The sequence below is a fragment of the Asterias amurensis genome, chromosome 9 (assembly GCF_032118995.1).
Source record: "Asterias amurensis chromosome 9, ASM3211899v1".
Lineage (NCBI taxonomy): Eukaryota > Metazoa > Echinodermata > Asteroidea > Forcipulatida > Asteriidae > Asterias > Asterias amurensis.
The window spans coordinates 8,756,058-8,781,336 of NC_092656.1; the positions used below are offsets into that span (position 1 = coordinate 8,756,058).

Below are 25,279 nucleotides of genomic sequence, written 5' to 3' on the forward strand. Positions count from 1 at the left end.
GATTGATTAGTCAACAACAACATCAGCAACTTTCCGATCGCTGAAAACGTAAAGAAACTTTACTTTGAAAAGATCTGTGATTGTTTAATCAGCAATAAGTGTCACAAAGTACAGGTTAGCAGATCAAGTGGTAAGATAACCTCTCATTTACTGGAATTATTATATAAAGAAGGATCATTTGATTTATTTATCTGTATATCAACCAATGAATCATTTGAGTGACGTTTAGTTTTGATTATTATTGAATGAAACCGAAATTGCGGAAATGAGCTGAGCTGAGTGAGATGCTCTAAAAATGACTAAAGCATTGAGTGTTGTTCCGAGACTAGAATTAGAAAGGAGCTGTTTAATTATCCCATCAAGATCAAGCAACCCATAGACCTTAATTTATAAGACTTTTCATTGAAAAAAGGAAAGGTGCTCTTTGTAAAATGAAAGTGGCCTTGTTGCTTACTTTCTCTCAATTCAAATTTGAAACTCCAATTTATTTCAATCCATGTAGTTGTAGTTTGTACTGTAAAAAAGAGAAAGAAAAAAAGAAGGCCAGAAATGGGAGGTCGTAAATGTTTTCCGAAAGACTGCGCTATCGTGGGATTAATTAAACAAAAAACAAAACAAAACAAAACAAATAAACAAACAAACAAACAAAACAAAACATATCTTATCTTATCATAACTTATCTGAAGTTTAAACTTGCAAAGAACAAGGTAACAGTACATTTTAAACAAGCACTTTAGTTGAATGTTTACTTTATTTACAATGAAACTTTTTATATTCATACATTTTTTGTTTTTAAACTTGTCATTTCCACAAGCACAACAAGAAAAGATAGGTGCGACAATCTTATACATACGATTGTAACATAACCCTCTGGTCTACACAAGTGTCTGGAAGGATCAAGCTTTACAATTATCCCAACTTAAAGACAGTGGACACTATTGGTAATTGTCAAAGACTAGCATTCACAACTAGTGTATCTCAACAGATGCATAAAATAACAAACCTGTGAAAATTTGAGCTCAATCGGTCATCGAAGTTGCGAGATAATAATGAAAGAAAAATAACCCTGTGTCACACGAAGTTGTGTGCGTTTAGATGGTTGATTTCGAGACCTCAAGTTCTAAATCTGAGGTCTTGAAATCAAATTCGTGGAAAATTACTTCTTGCGCGAAAACTATGGCACTTTAGAGGGAGCCGTTTCTCACAATGTTTTATACCATCAACCTCTCCACATTACTCGTCACCAAGAAAGGTTTTATGGCAATAATTATTTTGAGTAATTACCAATAGTGTCCACTGCCTTTAAATATAAATGCCACTTTCCTTTGATTTTTCTTTTACAGGTTTATGTAAACCAGGAAGTTCATTTGTTATGCTTGGTGGCAAGCGCATACACTTGAGTACCGAAAGTGATATATGAATCAACACTACTCCACTCTGGGCAAACGAAAAAATCACTACTGCATTGCCACTGAAACATTTCTCTGAAGTGCTTGAGTTTGTATACTGACTGTATGACCACTTTCCATTGTGTGGACACCAAGTAGAAGAACTTGACGTGAAAATCATAAGCTTGAAAATGGGGTGAGTTTTCAGTCGTCTGTAGACATGCATGGTGTGATTTTGAAACCGTTTATTTGCAGGTTATTTTGGTTGAAAGCGACACCCACCTTGTGCTTATAATATTGTTATTTGAATTTACTGGTTTTCTTGGAGGGGACGAGGTTCATTACGCTATTGTCTCCATGAATCGCATTATTATTATTATTATTATTATTTATTCGGCCAAGATTTCAACAAACAGTACAAGATACAATATTACTGTATGAAATATAACAGTATAAGAAACAACGGATGTAAACTTATGACACCCAGAAGAATTGTAAACCAATTGAAAGAGACAGAGCACTGGCAATCAAGCAAGACAGTTATAAAAACAGACATGACAAGCCCATTCTAAGATGGCCAGGATTAATAAAAGTGAGCCTAACCACTGTGACTAGAAAGCCTATCAATCCAAAAAATACATAAATGTAGACTGTGATTTGTAGGTTATTTACGGGTGGTTTACATTGATAGTCCACAGACTTTTCGGGGAAAACCCATAAGACTGCGGGGGGGGGGGGGGGGGGGGGGGGGCTTGTACCTCAAAATATTTACTGGACAGGAATTTTGTGTTCAAGACCAGAATTGAAGTGAGAAGAAAACTGCCTACACTGGTTAACAATTGAACTGTTTAAATTTGGAGAAAAAACAACACTAAGAGAAGAGTTATCCCATTTTTTGTTGTAAAGTAATAATCATCAGAATTATATTTAAATCAAACTGAAAGTAAACCTTTGAGCACAACTACAAAAGCACTGACACTGACAGTCCCGAATAGGAAAACCCTTTAGGTTGCAGTATTGTTGAAACATGAAGGATACTAACTTACCTTCATTAACATTGTGTATGTATCCGGGATTAACATTACACGTTGTAGCAGTGTAGGGTGCAGATTGCAGATTTCTGTATACACAGCCTGGCAGCGTTTGGTTCATCATTCTTCCACAAAACTACAGGTTATATTTGTCCTCAACTGTTGAAAAAATTGAATCAATAATTTATTTATTATAGGGGAAACTTAGTTACTTGAATATAATACCATTTATTTCTCTGAGAATTTAAAAAAGTCGTTGATTCCAATCCCCCTCTAGTCAATTCTTTGTTCAACCTTAAAAATCATTTCAAAAATTTACCCAGTCAGTTTCCCTTGTGGTTTATATTGATATAGAGTTTTAAAAAGAAACAACTTGTGATTACAAGTTGAAACTTTTTCCAGATTGTTTCTTTTGAAAAAGACAATAATGTTAAAATCTATTTTTACTGGGGTTTCTGGATGGAATATTCTTGGTATTGAAAGAGAGATTTTCAGAAACAAATTTTTGTCAAAATAGCTGCCTCGTCATTTGGAAAATCACTTTTCCTGATATCAGCATTTACCTTCACAGATTTGTTTGAGAGAAGAAGGGTGAAACTATTGCATTACATTCAGCAACTTAACATAACCCTTAAAGCCATTGGACACTTTCGGAACAGAATTTCTTTTTTTTAAGTTCACAGATTTACAAATAACTTACAGGGTTAACAGAAGGTAATGGTGAAAGACTTCTCTTGAAATATTATTCCATGAAATGCTTTACTTTTTGAGAATATATTAAAACAATATCAATTCTCGATATCGAGAATTACAGATTTATTCTAAACACATGTCATGACACGGCATAACGTGCGGAAACAAGGGTGGGTTTTCCCGTTATTTTCTCCCAACGCCGATGACCCCTAAATTTTCACAGGTTTGTTATTTTATATAGGGGGCCTATAAGTTGTGATACACGAAGTGTGGGCCTTGGACAATACTGTTTACCAAAACTGTCCAGGATGGTTTTAACAAACCTGTAGAAAGCTATTTGTGATGTCAATTTCATCTACTTCAGTTCATCTGAATTGTTATTTCTTTATCTTTTTCGAGGTCAAATTTTTGTTGTTGTGATATTGGCATAGAATAATAAACAATGTAATCACTTACATACTATGTACAAAGGGAAAAGATTGTGTTTCAAAAGTATGGGAACATTGGGGGGGGGAGGGGGGGCGCGTGAAACTCTGCCATGTATCAGTCATGGTCTGACGGAGTCCATTGATTTGTCTTGGCATCGAGCTAGCAAAGTTAATGAAGAAAAAACATACAAAAAGTAGGTTGCACCGAACATCTACATTTATTTGGATTCGGTTGAACAAACCTCATTAGGCCTACATGCCATAGTCCATAACCTACACATTTAGAGTTTGTGGTTTTAGTTGGTTTCACTTTCTCATACTTATTACAAAATCTAAACAACGCAACTCTTGGTCTGCTCCCAAAACATAGATCTTGGATATATTGAAACAAAACAAAAACAAAGTCAAGTCAACCTTGGCAAAACTGTCTTGCTGCTTGTTTGATTTTTTGTTCATTACCTGATTTCCTCTTTCATGTACATGTATTTTTCTTTCTGTTCTTTAAAAGAACAGCCATCTCGGCTGAAGTGTGTCTAGTTTTTTAAAAATCTTGAGGTTAAGCCCTAGTTTGTTTGATCAATAATTACGAAAAAATTCAAAAGTTTTACAATATCAAAATTGTATATAAAATGATAAACAAACACATTAAAGGCAGTGGACACTATTGGTAATTGTCAAGGACTAGCCTTCACAGTTGGTGTATCTCAACATATGCATAAAATAACAAACCTGAGAAAATTTGAGCTCAATCGGTCATCGAAGTTGCGAGATAATAATGAAAGAAAAAAAAACCTTGTCACACAAAGTTGTGTGCGTTTAGATGGTTGATTTCGAGACCTCAAGTTCTAAATCTGAGGTCTCAAAATCAAATTCGGGGAAAATTACTTCTTTCTCGAAAACTATGGCACTTCAGAGGGAGCCGTTTCTCACAATGTTTTATACCATCACCCTCTTCCCATTACTCGTCACCAAGAAAAGTTTTATGCCAATAATTATTTTGACTAATTACCAATAGTGTCCACTGCCTTTGAAAGTATGTTTAAATAGAGTTTCCATTGAGTTTTTCCGCTCAAGATGCTACATATTCTATCCCTAACCATCGTACCAAGGTAACGCTGTCTGCCCGCTTTCTGTGTCTGCCGCGATTCAAATAACATTAAAAACTTTGTAAGTGTGTAAGCATGCGCTCTACACTGTATAACCATGGAGGATCCTACCTCCATGGTATAACACACATGGACACTGACTCCAAAATGGTGCAATCAAGATTAGTGTGAAGATGGATGTCAGTTGATTTGGTAGACCTGGGGCCGATTTCACAAAGATCTCAAATTGATCGTAACTTCAAATCAATCGTAGTTGCTAAGTAAAGTGTGATGTCACAATACAAATCTTTATGGTGATACTGAAAATTTGTCTTGCGATGCATTGTATTGCTTTGTGAAATCGGCCCCTGGGCCCAATTTCATAGAGCTGCTTAAGCAAAATATTTTGCTTAAGCAAAAAATTCATTGCTTAGTAAAATAAGATTACCGGCCAAGTCTCCACTCAATTGTTATGCTAGGTAAACAACAGCTAAATACTAGTCATAAGCAATGTATATGGCATGACATTTTGGCCGGTAACATGTGTAAAATAAGCGTGCTGTTTTCGTGCTTAAGCAAATTTTTTGCTTAAGCAGCTCTATGAAATTGGCCCCTGTCTGGAATTACACGCAGGCCACGTAGGCCATGACCTCTGCCCCGGTCTTGGCCTTGGTGCCCCTTCAAAAGTTTCCCGTTGACTTTAAGATTCTCCAATTGCCTTTTGCAAAATGAATGGCCTTGCCCTTTCAATGTGTACAAAAATGAAATTCCAGGCCTGATTTGGAATAGTTTTGAAAGCTAAACAGGTAAACGGATTTAATTAACCTTTAAATACTGTCTCTAGAAATCTAGATAACTTTATTTCTCTTTATATCGTTCTATGAAAGGTCCAAACATACATGAGGCGATTAAGAAAGTAAAATTTTTTAATCTGAATGTTTGTGTTTTATAAACTTAATATCAGCATTGAAAGTGTCCTAGAAATGATTCTGAAAGTGAAATACTTAATCGTTAGAAACAAAATTTAAGCTGATAAGCTTTTATGTCATGATGAACCTGTGTCAAATCCAAATGAAATTTTACTATGTTGTTTTTTTGGATATATTGTTGAAGTTTTTAACACCTTCGTTTGTACTTTTACAAACTTGTTATCTATAGGTTAGTTACAATGGCCATGTTTTTGTACACCTGGAGGTTTTAAATGATTGTTGTACATTTTATGTCACTCTCTAAAAATCATTTTTGTTATATCTTACATATCTTCAAAGGGAAAGTATGCTCTGTTAAGTTGTTTATATCCACACAGAAAGAATAATCAGTAACCAGAATACACAATCAGAGAACATACTTTCAGTAACGCTTCTCCAATTCAAATTCTGCGGGACTGAAACTGATATATTTTACATATTTAAAGGAACAAGTTGCCTTGGATCGGACGAGTAACTCATTGAAAAGCGTTTGCAACCGTTTGTTATGAAATGCATATGGTTAGATAGATAAATTAAAAGTAGAATATAATGATCCACACAAATTTGCCTCGAAATTGCATGGTTTTCCTTTTACTTTGCAAACTAACACGGTCGGCCATTTATGGGAGTCAAAAATTTGACTCCCATAAATGGCCGACCGTGTAAGTCGACGAGGTAATAGGAAAACCATGCAATTTCGAGGCGTATTTGTGTAGATAAATGTATTCTACTTTTACAACATCTTTCTAACCATACACATTTTATTACAAACGGTTACAAACGCCTTTTATGTACCAACTCGTCCGATCCAAGGCAACGTGTTCCTTTAACCACAACTAAGTTCAAAGTGAAAATTATGCTTTTCAAAATGTTTAATAAGATGTTGTACTTCTAACCAAGTAAGTTTTTATTTTTATTGATTCTAAGAGTTATGTACCAAACATATTGTACCTTCCTTTTAAGTAAAACCAACAGAGGAATTAAAGAACATTTAAAAGTTGTTACAGAAAGTCAAATTGTCAAGAAGAAATATGTCTCACCAAAAGGTTGTTCAGCAGTCCTGAGTCAACATCAACCCACGCAACCGATTTTAGCCGTTAAAATCCTGTTGTAGAATGTTACAAGATAAATATTAGAGGCAGAAAGAAGTGTGTTTCGAACCACAGAATATATTCATCACTTTTCTCAGTCTGCGTCTATCTGACACTCAAGCCACAAAAAAGCAACACTGACCCTCAGAAACTCCACGGTTTATTTAAAGATAAATCAATTAGGACACTGTGTAATCAACGCTCCATCCAAGAAAAGAAGAAGAAAAGAAAAACATGGTGGAATTGTAAGATTTAGCGTCTTTTAGACCCTTCACATAGAATCCTGCCGTTCGAGGAAAGTAGTCCCGGGTCCCCAAGTGAACCTGAGCACTGTGGAGGAAATACGATGATTGGCAAACAGGAAAGACCCACAGGCTGTAAGGAAGTTCAACTTGATCTTTAACGTTGACGCCATTTTATTTTCAAACACACTTCTTTTTTAATGAGAAGAAAAAAAAACAGCGGAAAATATGTGTAAAGGCCTACTCAATGTTGTCAACCCGTGCTTAGCGGTTGGTGACTGTTAGTATGTGATGTTGAGCCGTGTGTGGTTTGGACAGGAAACCCAAGTTATTTTGTCGACAGAAGAGACCACGGTTGTTGCTCAGGCTTTGAGCCCAGGCTACTTCTCACTCGGCACTGCCTGCCTGGAGCTAGGTGGGATCTGACGAAGGTGCTGGCGATCTCTGGTCATGGTGTGGAGGGATTTGCTCTAATCGATGCCGATGTGAGATTTTTTGTGAAAGGACTGAAAGCTGATGAAAGTGAATTTTTTGGACGGAATCTCATTAGCTAGCTGCAATGGGGACGTACATGTATGTATTCTTATTGTTCTAAGATTAAAAATGTTTACATGATACTGTTTGTACATACAAAATATATCTGTGGTTGCTCCTTTAAAATATATGAATAAATAATCGTGCTTTTTAATAGCATACATGCAAAACAGTGACTCATTACAAGGTATGTGGCGCTATGTTCAAAAATATAAGACCCATTTATTTACTCGCACCATGTTTAGCACCATGTAATGGTTTACAAGGTGCTGTGACACAATATTCAGCCAACCTTACCAGAAAACACCACTCAAACTCCTTTTCATAACCATAAATGTATATAATAGATGTTAAATTTGCATCGGGGATAAAGAATATTAATTTTTGGTTTTTACCCATATACACCGATGTGTGTAGCACTGTATACTCAGTACTTTCCCGAGTCCTGTGAAAAAAATCACAGGCATTTTACTTGGGTGGGATTCGAACCCACGACCTTTGCAATTCTAGAGCAGTGTCATACCAACTAGACCACTGAGATTGCCCGGTAGCTAGAGGCAGTTTGAATCCTATGTTTTAGCAGCGGGTACTGCAAACGATTTAATAGATGTTAATGGACATAAATGTATACTCTTTTTTTTTGTACGTGCATTACACAACATACGGGACCTGCTGCGACTTTTATGTCCCACCTTTACGTCGATCCGGAGGATGAAGAATAAAATGGTCAAAAGTCTCCTTTTTTTTAAAGTCCAATTGTCAAGATTGTATGGGACTTAAGCCCACACCTTTTCAAAGTATTTAAAATCCTTTAACTTAGCAGATAAACAAATATACATGGTAAAGGCAATACACAATTTACCCGTTTTCCTGAGAAATAATGTTTAAAACCAGCAGAAACAAGGTAAGACCAGTCAAAAGCTAAAAATGTTTGTGATTGTCTGTTTAAGGCAGTGGACACTATTGGTAATTATTCAAAATAATTATTGGCATAAAACCTCACTTGGTAACGAGTAATGGGGAGAGGTTGATATAATAAAACATTGTGAGACACGGCTCCCTCTGACATAGTTTTCTATAAAGAAGTAATTTTCCACAAATTTGATTTCGAGACCTCAGAATTAGATTTTGAGGTCTCGAAATCAAGCATCTGAAAGCAAACAACTTTGTGTGACAAGGGTGTTTTTTCTTTCATTATTATCTCACAACTTCAACAACCAATTGAGCCCAAATTTTTACAGTTTTTTTTTAATGCAAATGTTGAGATACACCAAGTGAGAAGACTGGTCTTTTTTTGACAATTACCAATAGTGTCCAGTGTCTTTAAATTTTTCAAAAGAAAAAAAATTGATCCAGCTCTATCCAAGTATGATGGAACTGTACTATGACCAACCTATACCCTTACACATGTTGTATTTTCTTGGTTTTGTTTGGCCAAAAATATAAATCGGGTTGGCGAGCCTAATTTATACATGTAGTATATTGTTTTTAAAAAAAATAACTAAAACAAATTTGTGGCCTTATGTTTTGACCCTAGCACAAGCAGAGGCTAAACAGATTTCTTCTTTTTTTAAAAGAAAACAAGAAAGACTTGAACTTCTCTCTTGTAAAATTCTGAAATTAAAAGCATTTATTGTAGTACACTGCTGTGATCAACAATGACACTGTAGATGTAGATGTAGGGATGTAAAAGTCACATGGTTTTTCAATTAAAATGAGGCACTTCCTGTCCAAAAATATAAAATTACTGTCACTTCCCTTTCTTAAAACCATAACTTGTATTATGCATACTAAATCAAGCTGTATTTTTGTCTTCACGTGATACACATATACATGGCATAATAATACTATTGCATGATCGAAGGTTAAGGGGTCTGTACCTTCGCTTGGCAATGACTCTGAAAATTGATGACAATGAAAATTTACTTGGTAAGAAGTACAGCAGCTTTCGATTAATGCATTTTGAGAAACTTTTCCTTTGGGAGTAATGTGGTTATGGAAAAAAACCATAATTTTGTTTCCCCCAAAAAATAATTATAGGCCCCCTAGTGTTACTGGTAGTAACATTTCTCAGATTGTGTATCTTAATTGCGGATTATTCTTTCTTCGGGACATAACGGCTCCAGATTTTCATCAATATCTAAAAATCGCTACCACCTTTTGAAATGAAATTTTCCAGGTTTAGTTAAAATCCCACGGTATTTTCACTTACCAAACATACAGACCCTAAAGACAATGAGTATTATTAGTATTTAGTTGAAGAACACAAGACCATCAGACTTGTTTTTTAAATTAACTGGCCTGGGCCAAACTTCATAGGGTTGCTTTTAAAGCAGAAAATATTGCTGAAGAATGTTTTGCTTAGCAGAATTGAGCAGGATACCAGTTACAAATTGTACAATGTGACAACAGTTTGATAACCACAATTTTGTTGTGCTTACCTGCTGTACTTTTTGTGCTTAAGCAGCTCTATTAAACTGGGCCCTGAGGCTGAAATCACTGGCCACGGCCACAGGGTCTGCAGACAAGTGTAAATTTTGAGCTGATATAAAAAAAATGCAGATATGACTTGTTGACTTGGTGTGAGCAGTTTTTTTTAATGGGTTGAGGAAATGATGGGAAATAGGTTAATTTTTTCCAAGGTCGAGTTTATAAATATTCCATGCTGGCATTAGAAAGTGGGTGGTTTATCCTAACATGCATAAATAACAAATCTGTGAATATTTCGACTCAATTGGTCATTGTAGTTGCAACAAAATAATGAAAGAAAAAACACACTTGTTGCACAGCTCTCCATTGCTCGTTACCAAGTAATTTTTTATGCTAATATTTGTTATTGTGTCGTTAGCGAAAAAGTATGTAGTGCCTTTAAACTATGAAGATGTAGTTTGATTCTGGTGATTTGAAAACTGCGAGCAACAAGCCCTGCTGTTTTTGTGGATTTTTCCATCAGAACTTCAAGCCATGAAGACATTTTGTATCAAATTTTCACAGTGCTTTAACTACTATATTTTTGTTCGAAAATCAAGAAGTTACACAGTGAGGAATGCACCATTAATATTCAATTAAAAAACACAAGACAGCAGGACTTGTTCGTCCGTAAGTCTACTGGCCGACACCTAGACTTGATGACATTCTGCCATTCATGCAACAGTCACAGTGCGATTATACACACGCAATGGTCGTAGGTAGGTGCCACACACATACTTGGATCGAGGATGAGTGTACCGTCCCCGTAGCTATACACCGCGCTTAACAATTACCGACTTAATTTCAAGACAAGCCGACACCAAAATCTCTAGCATCGGACCTGAGGTCCAGTGTAAAATTGGAGCCCTTTTTAGTTTGGCGAATAGATTGGTAAATCATTCCAAAGATCATTTGCTGCGGCATAGAAACCTTAATCTTTAATCTTGAAAGACTTAAATTTAGTTTGTTTGCTTCTGCTGTCCTTGTTCGAGTAGCATGTGTTTCTTTGATGTTTATATGTGCGTGTACAGCTTTATTTGTTAATTCAGGTTTTGCAATGGATCTCAGTTTTGATATTGCTACAGTGTGGACATTGGTCCAAAACAGTTATTTGTAATTTTGCTTTCGTCTGACACGTTGATTAATTTCAGCATTTTGACCAGAGGGAGTCAAATTGTATGCAAAGAAATTAACTTTCAAAATGGCAAAAAATGGCAACGCACATTTTTGCAGGGGTTCCGCATTGTGCTGTCAAACTATTTTTTAAAACAAGGAGCCCTGATGAGACTATTTTGTTAACAGTGTAGGGTGTCATATGGCCAAGCGGTTAAGAGTATCAAATTAAAGTTCTGGTGGTTTAGTCATCAGGGTGTGTGTTTGAAATCCCCTGTCATGGCACTTGTGTCCTTGAGCAAGATAATTCACTATAATTGCTCCTTCTCACCCAGTGGTATAAATGGGTACCTGCGAGGGTAGAGGTTGATATTGTGTTCGAAAAAGCCTTTGGTGTGCCATGGCAGCCCAGCAGCCAAGAGCTGCCAAGCAGAAAAAGTTTGCTTAGCATAAAAACAGGATTACCAACCAAATTTCTATTTGTTGCATATTGCTTGTTACAGGTATTCAGCTGTTGTTTGCTGGTCCTGAAAATCACTTAGCAGCTCTTTGAAATTGGGCCCAGAGGTGTGGGTGTGGGACCTGAGAAATATGAAAGAAATGTTATTGGACCACAGGACCAATGACCAGGGTACTAAAATGTGCTATACAAAGAACTAGTAGTTATTACTATTTTAACGATGATTTACTTTCCTTCAAATGCAGGGAGCAACCGATCTTTACCACCAGGGCTCATGTCTTCCAAATAGACCCAGTAACCAAGAAAAATTGGCTTCCCTCCAGCAAACAGGCAGTCACTGTCTCATTCTTCTATGACAGCACAAGAAGCTCCTATAGGATCATTAGTGTGGATGGATCCAAGGTAGGAAATCACCACTCGGGCCTAATATAGTTTCATGGTTCTGCTTATCGTAAGCAAAGAATCGGCGCTTACAGAAGCAGGGAAATTTGTGCTTACATCAACTTAGAAGTCTACAGCTCAGCTTTCAAAATCATAAAACACTTTTAAGAGATTCGCTTCACTTTGAAGTAACGTGGTTATGAAAAGAAGAAGAAAATGATTGAAGCCCCGAAATTTGAATCTCAAAAGCGCTACTGTCAGTTATGCTTCCCAGATTATGCAACCCTGTTAGGTATTATTCTTCCAGCGTATTGGCTCCGGATTTTCGGCGACCACCTGAGATAAAATTTGTGCCGTAGTTTTGTATTCCTCTACACTTATATCGTTCTATTAACGTTCAAAAACCGAAAGTTATATTGTGCCTTGAAGCCTAACTTGAGTTTTTTTTCCCCCGATCTCAACAGGCTATCATCAACAGTACAATCACACTACAGATGCAGTTCACAAAGACGTCGCAGAAGTTTGGCCAGTGGGCTGACAATAGAGCCAATACAGTGTATGGACTTGGGTTTGCTGCCGAGGCTGAACTTAATAAGGTTGGTATGGTTCTATATCCTCTCAACTTCAACTGAGCCTGGGTCCAATTTCATAAAGCTGTTTTAAAGCAGAAAATACGGCTTGACAAATTTTTTTGTTAAGTAAGTGGGGCACCAGCCACAACAATGTTAACTTAATGTAATATTGGCTGGTAACCTGTTGATGTTAAGCAATACTTTTCTGTGCTCAGCAAATTTGTGTTACAGGCTTTATGAAATTGGGCCCTGGTCCATGTATGAAAACATGCTACGGTGACAGAGCTTTTTCTGCTGCCACTCTCAAAATAAAGAACATTTTCGAACACTCTTTCTCAGATTAAATTTGGTTGGCAGAAAAATTACCTCTTTCTTTAAAACTGTTTTATACTGTCAACAGCTCTCCAGTGCTCTTTACATTTTTGGAGTAATAGCCAAAGTTGTACCCTCCCTTTAAAACAGTAAAAAATAATCCATTTTGTTTGTCTTTTTTTTACCACCAGTTCATCGAGCAATTTGAAAGTATTAAAGAGAACATGAAAGCAACTGCTGCGGATAAGAAGGAAGGTGACCCGGTTACAACCAACGGCACCGCACCGAAAACCATCATCAGCTCTCCAGAGCCAATACCGGTCATCAAACATGCTAGGGTAAATATCAACAAAAAGAAAAACAAATGTTAAAGGAACATTACAGAATTGTTTTTTGCTAACAAAACAATTGCTGGCAGTGTAAGCGCTTAATGTAATCCACCATATACATAAACTGACAAACCTGTAGAAGTTTGAGATCGATCGGCCATCTGGGTCACAAGAAAATAGCGAAAAACCGATTACACATTTTGCATGACACTGATTTTAAAAAAATGAATAAAATGCTTAGGGTTAGGGTCACTGAGCAATAAGCTCCCATTGGGAAATTGGTTTTATTTATCTCTCATGAAATATGACATTTCAGACAGAAATATTTCAAGGGATGATTACTACTATCATCATTAGATCGTGTAAGTTTTATGTAAATATGTGATCTTAGACAATTTTTTTCTTACGAATTCCGTAATGTTCCTTCAAATAGTTTTATGTTAAGTCCAGCTTTTGAACCATTGTAGTATTACCCTGATGAGTGGGCTAGCTGTGTTTGGGTAAAAAGAAATTTGATGTACAAGATTTTCTTGATTCAAAATGGACTTGGTTTTTACAGGAATCGTCTGGTGACAAGACTACAGTTGGTGCTGTTCCACTAAGCACCTCTAATGATGCTCACGTTCGATATGAAAATGACAGACTAAAGATTGCCCTCGCACAAAGGTAATGCATTATCGCAGTGTGTTGTTTGTAACCCCCCTTAATTGTGTTCATACGCCGACCGGTCGCTAGCCATTGGTTTAAATCCCTTCAGAAAAATAGTTGTAAAGATCTCATGTCGGACCACAATTTTCAGAATGGGAAAGAGGACTCTTGAAGGTGCTATTGTGACCTGTTTTGAAACCTTTATAAAAGGTGCTTTCAAAATATGATCATGGTTTTGTATTATTATTTATCTCTTTTTATGATAACACCGACAGCAATTTTTCTTTGATCCTGCAGTTCAAACAATGCCAAGAAGTGGGAGCTAGAACTACAGACTTTAAAGAACAACAATGCCAGGCTCACGACGGCTTTACAGGAGAGCACGTCCAATGTGGAAGAGTGGAAGAAACAACTATCGGCGTACAAGGAAGAGAACAGTAAAATAAAAGCAAAGGTAGGATTTTGAAAGGCTGTATGTCGTATGGTGTGTTGCCAAACCACACAGTGGTTTATGTTTTCGAGCAAGCTTCCTAAATGCTTCACAGAGGATATCAACTAATGTAATGTGCACATATCCACCCTGCTGGGTTGGGTGTTAAAGGCGCAGTCAAACAAAAAACAACAAACGAAAACAGACACAACTAAATAAGTCCTTGAAAACCTGTGACATGAGATCAGTTTTGAGAAGAGATTTGAATTTTGTGGTACAAAGACAAGATCTAAGATTAAGTGGTAGAGAGTTCCAGATGCATGGCGCAGCTGAAGGAAAAATACCTGTCACCCCAGGAGTTTCAAAACTTGGGTTCATTGAGGAGAAGCATGGTACTGGATTGAAGATTCCTTGATGAAGTGTCAACTTGACTTACTTATTTTTCTTTTTTACTGGTGTGGAGGTTAGTGGAGTATTGAGGTATCATGTAAAGCTAAGAGACTAAAGGAGTCAGGATTTTATAATGCGTGATAAATTTATACACAAACGGCAGAGCCAGCATTCTCCAGAAGACGGTCAGAGCACACTTGACCGAAATGTCGAGCAGTACAAACCGGCTCGTCTCAGAGCCACCTCTACTCACAACAAAGATTATTACATGGTGTCGGAGTGGGAGTGTCGTGGCCGGGCGGTTATGAGCACCGAATTCAAACTCTGGTGTTTCTGATCAGCAAAGTGTGGATTTGAATCCCCAGCCGTGACACTTGTGTCCTTAAGCAAGACACATAACCATTGCTTCGTCCTTCGGATGGGACGTAAAGCCGTTGGTCCCATGTGTTGTGTAAACGCATGTAAAAGAACCCAGTGCACTTATCGAAAAGAGAAGGGGTTCGCCCCGGTGTTCCTGGCTGGATTGGCAGCATCTTGCGCCATAGCACCTTGTAAACCATTACATGGTGCTTAAGGATTAGGTCTTATATCTCAAAATTCACCCCACTCCTTGCAGTAATAATACCTGGCGCTTTGTATCCTTTGGCAAAAGGCGCGTTACAAATACGGTTATTATTATTATTATTATTATTATTATTATTATTATTATCAATATAAACCACTAGGGAAACTGTCTGGGTAAATTTGTAAATGATTTTTGGGGTTGAACAAAGAATTGACTAGAGTGGGATTCGAACCAACGACCTCCGGATTAACGTGCCGGTGCTCTACCAACTGAGCTATCTAGCCCTATATTGGCGGTGTCCCTATTTTGTCAATATCTTTGTTCGGTGGTGCCAGTCAGAAGCCATACATGGTTGTATGGCTTCTGACTGGCACCCCCCAACAAAGATATTGACAAAATAGGGACACCGCCATTATAGGGCTAGATAGCTCAGTTGGTAGAGCGCCGGCACGTTAATCTGGAGGTCGTTGGTTGTATGGCTTCTGACTGGCACCCCCGAACAAAGATATTGACAAAATAGGGACACCGCCAATATAGGGCTAGATAGCTCAGTTGGTAGAGCGCCGGCACGTTAATCCTGAGGACGTTGGTTGTATGGCTTCTGACTGGCACCCCCGAAAAAGATATTGACAAAATAGGGACACCGCCATTATAGGGCTAGATAGCTCAGTTGGTAGAGCGCCGGCACGTTAATCCGGAGGTCGTTGGTTGTATGGCTTCTGACTGGCACCCCCGAACAAAGATATTGACAAAATAGGGACACCGCCAATATAGGCTAGATAGCTCAGTTGGTAGAGCGCCGGCACGTTAATCTGGAGGTCGTTGGTTGTATGGCTTCTGACTGGCACCCCCGAACAAAGATATTGACAAAATAGGGACACCGCCATTATAGGGCTAGATAGCTCAGTTGGTAGAGCGCCGGCACGTTAATCCGGAGGTCGTTGGTTCGAATCCCACTCCAGTCAATTCTTTGTTCAACCCCAAAAATATTATTATTATCAACGCAAACCTTACTTATTTAAAATTTCTACATGGTTGTCTGTTTAGTTACAAGACGCTACCTTCGAGGCTCAAGGTGCAGCGCCCTCTAGCATCCCTGGAGGACAGGACGGTAGAGTGAAGGAACTCGAAGAGAAGATTCAGTCACTCACTCTAGCGAACAAGGACCGTACAAAGGCAAGTCACAAGTACAATTGACCAAATTCACATGGGCAGAATTTCATGGCTCTGATGGGCAGAATTTCATGGCTCTGATGGGCAGAATTTCATGGCTCTGCTTACCGCTAAATTCAGCGGTTACAATCTCTTGGCTTACTGTGCAATTGCCACACTATTGTTCACGGTGTGCAGTAAATACAACATGTGATGCAATAACCTCCCAACATGATTACAACTTTGCCAACTTTTTAATAAAAAGCTGTTCTTGGTGTAAGTGGTTTCATGCGCCCATCCCATTATGTCTGATTGAAATTCTTTAAATGAATTTTCAGTAGTTTGTATTTCCTTTTCTCATGTCGTCCTGGTGTGGGCTTTTTGAGTCATAACCAATAACCGTTTCAGTCAGTGCCCTGTGATTAACCAATTGCAAATTCAACGGAAACAGTTATTGGTTACGACCACGAAAACGCACCCCTATAAGTTGAAATCGTTTTTAACAACGGTATTAGCGCAGCAAGGTAACATGAAAAGATGTTCTTTATGTTAGTGTTTAAAGCCACAAACTTGATTCTTTTATCGTAGGAGGTCGATGAATTGACAAAGAGACTCAACCAGGTTACAGAAACGGAGGAAGAAGACAAGAAACTAAGGCAGGGTTTACAGGTAAAGAAATCAGATTAATGGACTATAATGGACTATTTACTGATTAGAACCACAGTGGAACATTATAGACTAATCAGTAAGCACAAGTGCTACACGCTGCTCCGCCATAACTTAAAGGCAGTAGACACTATTTGTAATTACTTAAAACAATTGTTAGCGTAAAAACTTACTTGGTAACAAGCAATGGAGAGCTGTTGATAGTATAAGATGTTGTGAGAAACGGCTCACTCTGAAGTAACGTAGTTTTCGAGAAAGAAGTAATTTTCCTGTAAAATATTTGAATTTGACTTTGAGACCTCAGAATAAGTTTTTGAGGTCCCGAAATCAAGCATCTGATAGCACACAACTATGGTGGCAAGGTCTTTTTTCTTCCATTATTATCTTGCAACTTCGATGACCATTTGAGTTCAAATTTTCACAGGTTGTTATTTTGTGCGTATGTTGAGCTACACCAAGTGAGAAGACTGGTCTTTGACAATTACCAATAGTGTTCAGTATCTTTAAGCAGTGTCTGGATCCCAGTTTCAGACTTTTTTTGTCATCAATGACTCTCACTTCTGGTTCCAATACAACAATTTCACTATGGAATGATTCTGACAACATTCAAAAATGGTCTTGGAAAGTTTTTGACAATATTTTCGATGTTTTTGTCTCTTTAAGGAATCGCAAGAGAAGCAAGCCGCTCTTCAGAAACGGGTGGAAGAGCTGGAAGAAGGTTTATTCAAGGAGCAGAAAGGGAGGAAGAAAGACTCGCACCAAGCCCAAGAACTTCACCTACAACTTGGGAACCTGGTCCAACAGCTGGCCGGCCTTCACCAAGACATGGCGCAAATCTTGTAGGACCCCTTAGATCTACCTCGGAGAATTCATTAGTGGTTAGACTGCAGGGCTTGCAGTCATAAGGTTATGGGTTTGAATCTTACCCAGCTCACCGCTGATGTCACAATGACTAGAAGAAGTATTGTTGTCTTGTTACTGAATCACAACTTCTTGATTTGTGCGATTCACAATCGCAGATCTTGTAGGACCCCTTAGCTCTACCTCTGAGAAGTCATTGTGTGGTCCAGTGGTTAGACTGCAGGACTTGCAATCACAAGGTTGTAGGTTTGAATCCCAACCAAGCTAACCACTGATTTCACATTGACTAGAATAAGTATTGCCGTCTAGTTACTGTATTACAATATCTAGATTTGTCTAACTCATCGTGGTCTAGTGGTTAGATTGCAGGACTTGCAGTCACAAGGTTGTAGGTTCGAATCCCAACCAAGCTAACCACTGATTTCACAATGACTAGATTAAATTTTGTCGTCTAGTTACTGAATCACAATTTCTTGATTTTGTGCAATTCATAATCATAGACATTAAACCAATGTTTGTATGAGAGAGATTGGCTGTTGCCAGCTTGGTGTTTATTCCCCACTGGTGGGAGTTTGCCGAGTTCCCTTGGTGGGAAGATCATTCATACAAACACTGATGGATCGTGAAGGGGGTAGCTACAAGCAGAGGAGGTCAAACTGCTGACAAGAGGTCACCATAGCCCTCAGGAACCCCTTTTGATTTGATTCAACCCCCCCCCCCCCCTCCCAAAAGAAATAAATCCTGTTCGTGCATGTGATACTTTTCTTGTTTTTTTTTAACTGACAACATAAAGTAACAGGCCTTGAACATTGCTCTTAAAGGAGCACAGCAAATTTCCCTCTGGTAAGGGGCACTTGTACGAGGATAATGTCAGTTTGTATTGGAACTTTGCAAAGGGCATTACAGCAAAAGCACAGGGTACCAATGCAATTGCTGTGGGTGACATGGTATATATTTCAAGGCCTGAAGTAACCTTTGTGTTTTTAAAGCTTAAGTATGACCACTCATATTTTTGTATTTCAAAGGCAGTAGACACTATAATTACTCAAAATAATTATTAGCATAAAACCTTACTTGGTAACGAGTAATGGGGAGAGGTTGATGGTATAAAACATTGTGAGTTACGGCTCCCTCTGAAGTGGAGTAGTTTTCGAGAAAGAAGTAATTTTCCACGAATTTGATTTTGAGACCTCAAGTTTAGAATTTGAGGTCTCGAAATCAAGCATCTGAAAGCGCACAACTTCGTGTGACAAGGGTGTTTTTTCTTTCATAATTATCTCACAACTCCGACGACCAATCAAGCTTAAATTTTCACAGGTTTGTTATTTTATGCATATGTTGAGATACAGCAAGTGAGAAGACTGTCCTTTGACATTTACCAATAGTGTCCACTGGCTTTAACACGGATCTGTTTTCCACGAGTAGCCTATGCACACAGACTTATCTCTTATACTTTTATAGGATATGGGACTGTATGGAATTTTATGGTACATTGTATTTTTACCCTTTGACCAAGTACATGTATTTATTTTCCTGTTTATTTTAGTTTTGGTTGTATTGAAAGACTTATTTGGAAAGCAGATATAGTTCAGGAATGGGCTGACCTTGGGTATTACATAGTGTACATGTATGTAACACAATTAGGAAAGACAGAGCAGAGACCAGAGGCAAGGGTTACCTAAAAACGTCCCCACCCTGTCCTAATTTGTCTTCAGAGATTTACAGTGTTTTGTTTATTTATTGTAAGTACGCAGAAGGTCAAGTCTACATATATATTTTTTTTTTAAGAGTAACAGAGTATGAACAAAGCTACACAGAACTATTACAAATGGACTTAGCAGGGAATTTGAACAAAACAAAACACTTTTATGTGTTTAGTAGAAGAATATGATTTTTAATAAGTATACTCTGCTCATCTTCAAACTGTTCAAACATCAAGACCACATCAATTTTTCCAAGAAGAACCAACACTTCGATACAGATGTTGTGGTCACGGTTGTGATTGGCCGATATGTCATGGGGCGGGGCTTCGTGGAATTTGTGGGAATGCACTAAAAGATGCAACTTGTAAGCACCTTGATGTTACTAAATTTGTTTGTTTGTTTGTTTGTTTTCTTCGGGAATGATTTGAAGAAATTCCAGTGTCTTACTTGCAACATCTGTCATGTATGTTCAGTCAGTATTTAAAGATGCAATGTTGTATACAAGTTGTGAACATGTAAAATGACCGAAATAGGTTTGCATGTTACAGTGCAAGGTTGGGACTCGCAGTTTGGTGAAATCAACGTCAAATGTTACTCATAACCACTGGTCCAAACAGGGGTTTGAAATGCAAAGGAAACTTAAATACAAAAATGGAATTGTAGATGATTTTAAAAATGTAGTAGTGTGGCTTGTTGGGATGGAGCATTCTCGTTGAGCAGCAAGTTCATAGAATGAACATTTGGGTATCAGTGCTGTCGGGATATATTGTATAAATGACTTAATCTTCAAGACCATTCATTTCTGTATTGACCCCTTATGTGATGTGCAGCGCACATACACATGCCGATCTTTGCCTATCCTGTTAAATGTACACAAAGGAATTAACTCCAAAAATGGTGGAAAAAGCAGAAGTGCATCTTCCGCATCTACAATTGGTCGGTATTCTTCAGACTGTAAGTGTTCATGAACAATTTCTGGACAAAAACCCAGCATACAAAACATAATTTTCTTTTTGGAATGTAGAGATGTTAACATGAGACACATTGGAAAATGTCAATTCTGAACATAACCTTTACTTTGACATTTTTTAGTTCAGTGGAAATAGCTAAAATTTTGCATCTTTTTGAAATTAACATTTTTGTTTAGTATCTCTAAAAAATCTTTGATAGGCAGGAAACTTTGTGCCTAACACGTCAACCGAAAAAGAAAAAAATATGCAAAATTCAAACATAAAGTTCTGAAAACTGACAGCAGTTTCTAATGTAAATACTTCTCACGGTGATTTAAGCCGGACCAATGAAGCTTTTTATGACCATAAACAAAAATTATTTCTAAGGACAAACTGGTTCTGCATAGTGGTATATATCAAAACCCATAGAATGGTAACAGAAATTGCACTGACTCCAGCTGGTCCCAACTCTACGGCCAGACGTAATTAATGTACATGTATTGATTGTAGCGCAAACCAAAAAATATTGTAAATATCAAGCTGTATATATATTTTTACAAATAATCCCATTTATTGGGAGTTGATAGTTTTGTCTTTAAAAATAATCACTTGTATGCATGACTATTAACGGTAACTGCTCTATGTTTCGACACCTAATACCTCTTGTTGTCTACATACAATACAGTTTGGGTTAGGGTTTACTTTTATTCTTTAAATTGCACTGTACTGTTCTGGAGGTTAAATCAATTTTTTAACATGTAAATTTTGAATTTTTATCTTTGAAATGAATTTGTCAGAACATTGGGGTGTTGGAACATAGGTACATGTACATGTAGGTAACTGACTAACACACGTTTTTTTATCTTTACATTTTATGTCACAACCTTTTCCTAGTTTCCGTAAAACTCATCGTACAACAAACTAGTGATGATTTTAATCAAGTACATGTAGCAGACCCAGGAACAGGTTTACAACCAGCCCAACTACCATGTCAAATGTACTGTTTGATATAGATTTTTCTGCTTATTTTTGCTTAGCAACAACAAAATACTACAAAGCACACTTGTCGTGCAGCTCTTAATATTGTTATTAAACATGACATCTAATTTTGTTGGTTCTTCAAATTTGTTTAACTTGTACATTGCAGCATTTCATGTGGTAATGCGGCCAAGCATTCTGGTGCACTGGACTCCCATCAAGTAGTGGGCAGAACAAAATTGCTAAGCACAACAAAATTTGCTTACCAGAATAAGGTTACCAGCCAAACATCAATGACACATGTACAACTTTTGACTGGTATATTACCCTGCTCATTTCTATTGCTAAGCTAAGCAATATTTTTTATGAAATCGGGCCTTGGTTGTGGGTTGGGTTCCCATGCTGATGGCACATATGTCCTTGAGCTAGACTTGACCATTGCAAGATTGCTTCATTTTGGATTGAATGTAAAGCCACTGGTCCAGTGTGTTGTGTGTAAGTAATGCATGTAAAAGAACCTACAGTACACTTTTTGTTTAGAGAAAGGGTTAATGATAATATTTATATGGTGTTAAAATCTGCTCGATGCTCAAGGTGCTTCACAAAATTAAAGATGCAGTTCTTGTTAATTGCCCGGGTATTTCTTGTATGGTTGCAGACTGCGCCACATCACTTTGTAAACTCTTTGCAAGGTTCTATAAATGGGTCTCCTAATTCTATACGATAGCACTGCATAATTGTAAAAATAATAAGTGCTTTAATAAGCGCATCAGATACGTTAAGGGAACTGCATATTGTTAATATTATTATTGAAATTTTTTTTTTCAAGACAGTGTAGGTCATAGTAAAAAAACTCCAACGAAATTAATGACAAATACAGTATACTTTTTTGTTGCACTTTAACGAGTCTTTACCTTAGCTCTTCCTTAAAAATATTTTAAAAAATCACTGTTGCAAATGCACGGACTGGAATTATGATGCATCAACATTCACCGAACCTCTCTTTTATGAAAAGAAATTTTCCATTCTGTTACTATTATTTTGTAATATATTTTGGGGGTTAACTTAACATGTGCAATTTATGTGTGTCTTTCTCCATGTGTAACATTTAGTTTGTTCAGTTTTTAATGGAGACCATTTTTTTTTTTAGCCAGCTCTGCTTAAAACAAAAATTATGTGATATGCGTAGGGTCAAGTTTTTTTCATCTGTAATAGATTGCTGGTTTTTTTTTTATGCTTTGCTGATAATGTACATGTATAAAGATGATCATCATCCACCAAGGTTTTAACATTTGTGACTAAAACGCGTATCAGAATAAAAATGCTTTAAAGACACTGGACACTAGTGGTAATTATAAAAGACGCCTTCTCTCTTCGTGTATCTCAACATACATGTATGCATAAAAAAAAAAAAATGTGCAAATTTGAACTCAATTGGTCGTCGAAGTTGCGTGATAATAATGGAAGAAAAAAACACTCCCTTGTCACACGAAGTTGTGTACTTTCATATGCTTGATTTCGGGACCTCAAAACCTAATCCTAAAGTCTCATTCAAGTCAATTCATGGAAAATTACTTCTTCCTCGAAAACTATGTTACTTCAGAGGGAGCTGTTTCTCACAATGTTTTATACTATCAACCTCTCCCCATTACTCGTTACCAAGTTAGGTTTTATGCTTATAATTATTCTGAGTATTTACCAATAGTGTCCACTGCCTTTAAAGGTGTATACTGATTTGTATTGAGTTGTTACCTATAGTTGAACATCACAAGACACAGACAGGTTCAAGATTATGTTTGTTTGAAAAATTGAAATCTTGGATTAAAAGAAGGTGGAATTTTTGAAAAGTATTTAATGAAATAAGCCATTTTGATTTGAATGTCTGGTGCAATGACTTGCTTGTAGTAAAGCGACTGCTTGCATTTGATTTCGTTTGGGTTGACCAAAGGAAAACTGACTAGAGCGGACTTGAACCCGTGATCTCTGGACTAATGTGCCGGTGCTCTACCAACTGAGATAACGAGCCCTTCCGTTAGCAGTCTCCCTATTTTTTCAATATCTTTGTTAAAGGCAGTGGACACTATTGGTAATTAATCAAAAAAACTATTAGCATAAAACCTTACTTGGTAACGATAAATGGGGAGCTGTTGTTAGTATAAAACATTGTTAGAAACAGCTCCCTCTTATAAGTGACGTAGTTTTCAAGAAAGAAATAACCTTGAGACCTCGTAATTAGATTTTGAGGTCTTGAAATCTGAAAGCACACAACTTCGTGTGACATGGGTGTTTTTTTCTTTCATTATTATCTCGCATTTTTGACAACCAATTGAGCTCAAGTTTTCACAGGTTTGTTATTTTATGCATATGTTGAAATACACCAAGTGAGGAGACTGGTCTTTGACAATTACCAATAGTGTCCATTGTCTTTAATTAACGAAGTCATTGTATCAGACAATGTTCAAAATCAATGTTGGTTTCTGTGTTTCTTTGGGATGTGGGCTGAAAAATGTAATATGTCTCACAATTTTATAAACATGCTGCATTTACTCGGACCTATTAACAGATTGTGCTTGAAAAAAATCCTGACATGTAGATATTTACACGGTATAAATTGTATAAAAAGATGAACTTAATATTTTAACATTTTCATTAAAATAAACCATTATTGTACTGAGAAAAGTGTTTCAGGTTTGGATTGTTTTCTTGATTTTGTCTGTGGTAAATAAATGTATGAGTTCACTGTCTATATGATACAGGGGCACAGAGCACTTCCATACCAGTGATGGTCTCAACAAATGGGTTTGACCAAAGTTTTCAGCATTTTTAAAGGTTTTACGGAGTATTATTTCTATGGCACTTTCCCACCTTCCCCCTTTTTTTAGCAATCCAAACTGACATCCAATATTTTGTTAATTACAAAAAAGTACATGATTTGAGTGATTTGGTTTTACTCAAAGACAAAGTATATTTTAGGCGTACTAAACACTCTTAATCTAATATTTACAAAAGACTTGTATCTTTACATGACATTTCGTTTAGTTTTAAAATAAAATCGGATAAAGGGTCACAGTACACAGTCAATAAGGACGTCAAAAGTCATGTACGTTTTGTTAAAAAACAATTTGTTTATTTATGTACATGTTTTATACTGTCCAACTAATACTAGACATGCCAGAGATAAAATTCGCAATTCAAACTATAAATCATATACTACCAATTGGTTCCATTTTGACACGACCACAAGTAATTTTGATGCAATAATATATTCACCCCTTACAAATATTCTGCATTTTGATTGGTTTAGAGCGTGTCACATGATGTGGGTTTTTCCCAAGTATAAACCACGCAAACGCAACGTACTGAACATGCAGCAAACAAGGTACCCATGGCAACCGATATACTATCACAATGTACTATACCCATAGTAACAGCAGCTTTGTGGTACCTTGACATCTGGCTATTAAGTACAATGTATATGTTTGGGGTGTTGTAAAACAAATATTAACTGCCGTTACTCGTGCCATGGTTAAAACTACGACTCCCTCAGTGATCTGTTTTCCCTCGACTACGCCTCGGGAAATAGAATGTGCCAGGGATCACCTCGAGCGTCATTGTTTTAACCGTAGCACTTGAAGCAGCCAACATGTGTATACTAGCTCCTTGCCCAGCCTGATGGCAATTCAATCCAATACCTGATTTTATGTTAGCATACTGGATATTTGATACCCTCCCACAGAAATTGTTTTTAAAAAAGGCACTTGACACAATTGGTAATTACTCAAACATAATTGTTAGTACAAAAACTTACTTGGTAACGGCAATGGTGAGCTGTTATAGCAT

The 25,279-nt window shown here is 37.1% G+C and overlaps 1 protein-coding gene across 2 annotated transcripts; it reads left to right on the forward strand.

Moving 5' to 3' along the window:
* On the forward strand, positions 1 to 24,189 carry LOC139942341 (homer protein homolog 2-like). 2 transcript variants are annotated; one of them, XM_071939174.1, is made up of 10 exons: positions 1 to 130; positions 1,344 to 1,584; positions 11,748 to 11,904; positions 12,348 to 12,479; positions 12,959 to 13,105; positions 13,656 to 13,762; positions 14,042 to 14,198; positions 16,177 to 16,305; positions 16,870 to 16,950; positions 17,611 to 24,189. In XM_071939174.1, the coding sequence occupies exons 2-10, from the start codon at positions 1,580 to 1,582 to the stop codon at positions 17,788 to 17,790; spliced, it is 1,095 nt and encodes a 364-aa protein (XP_071795275.1). In that variant the 5' UTR covers positions 1 to 130; positions 1,344 to 1,579; the 3' UTR covers positions 17,791 to 24,189. The 2 variants fall into 2 exon arrangements, with proteins under 2 accessions (XP_071795275.1, XP_071795274.1); XM_071939173.1 differs by lacking the exons at positions 1 to 130; positions 1,344 to 1,584 and adding an exon at positions 7,130 to 7,499.
* Positions 24,190 to 25,279: the final 1,090 nt, after the last annotated feature.

What these genes read in the sequence shown, in the direction of transcription:
- LOC139942341 (XM_071939173.1), top strand. An exon ending in ACAGTAAAATAAAAGCAAAG is followed by an intron (nt 14,199 to 16,176) that starts GTAGGATTTTGA and finishes TTGTCTGTTTAG; the next exon opens with TTACAAGACGCTACCTTCGA. An exon ending in CGAACAAGGACCGTACAAAG is followed by an intron (nt 16,306 to 16,869) that starts GCAAGTCACAAG and finishes CTTTTATCGTAG; the next exon opens with GAGGTCGATGAATTGACAAA.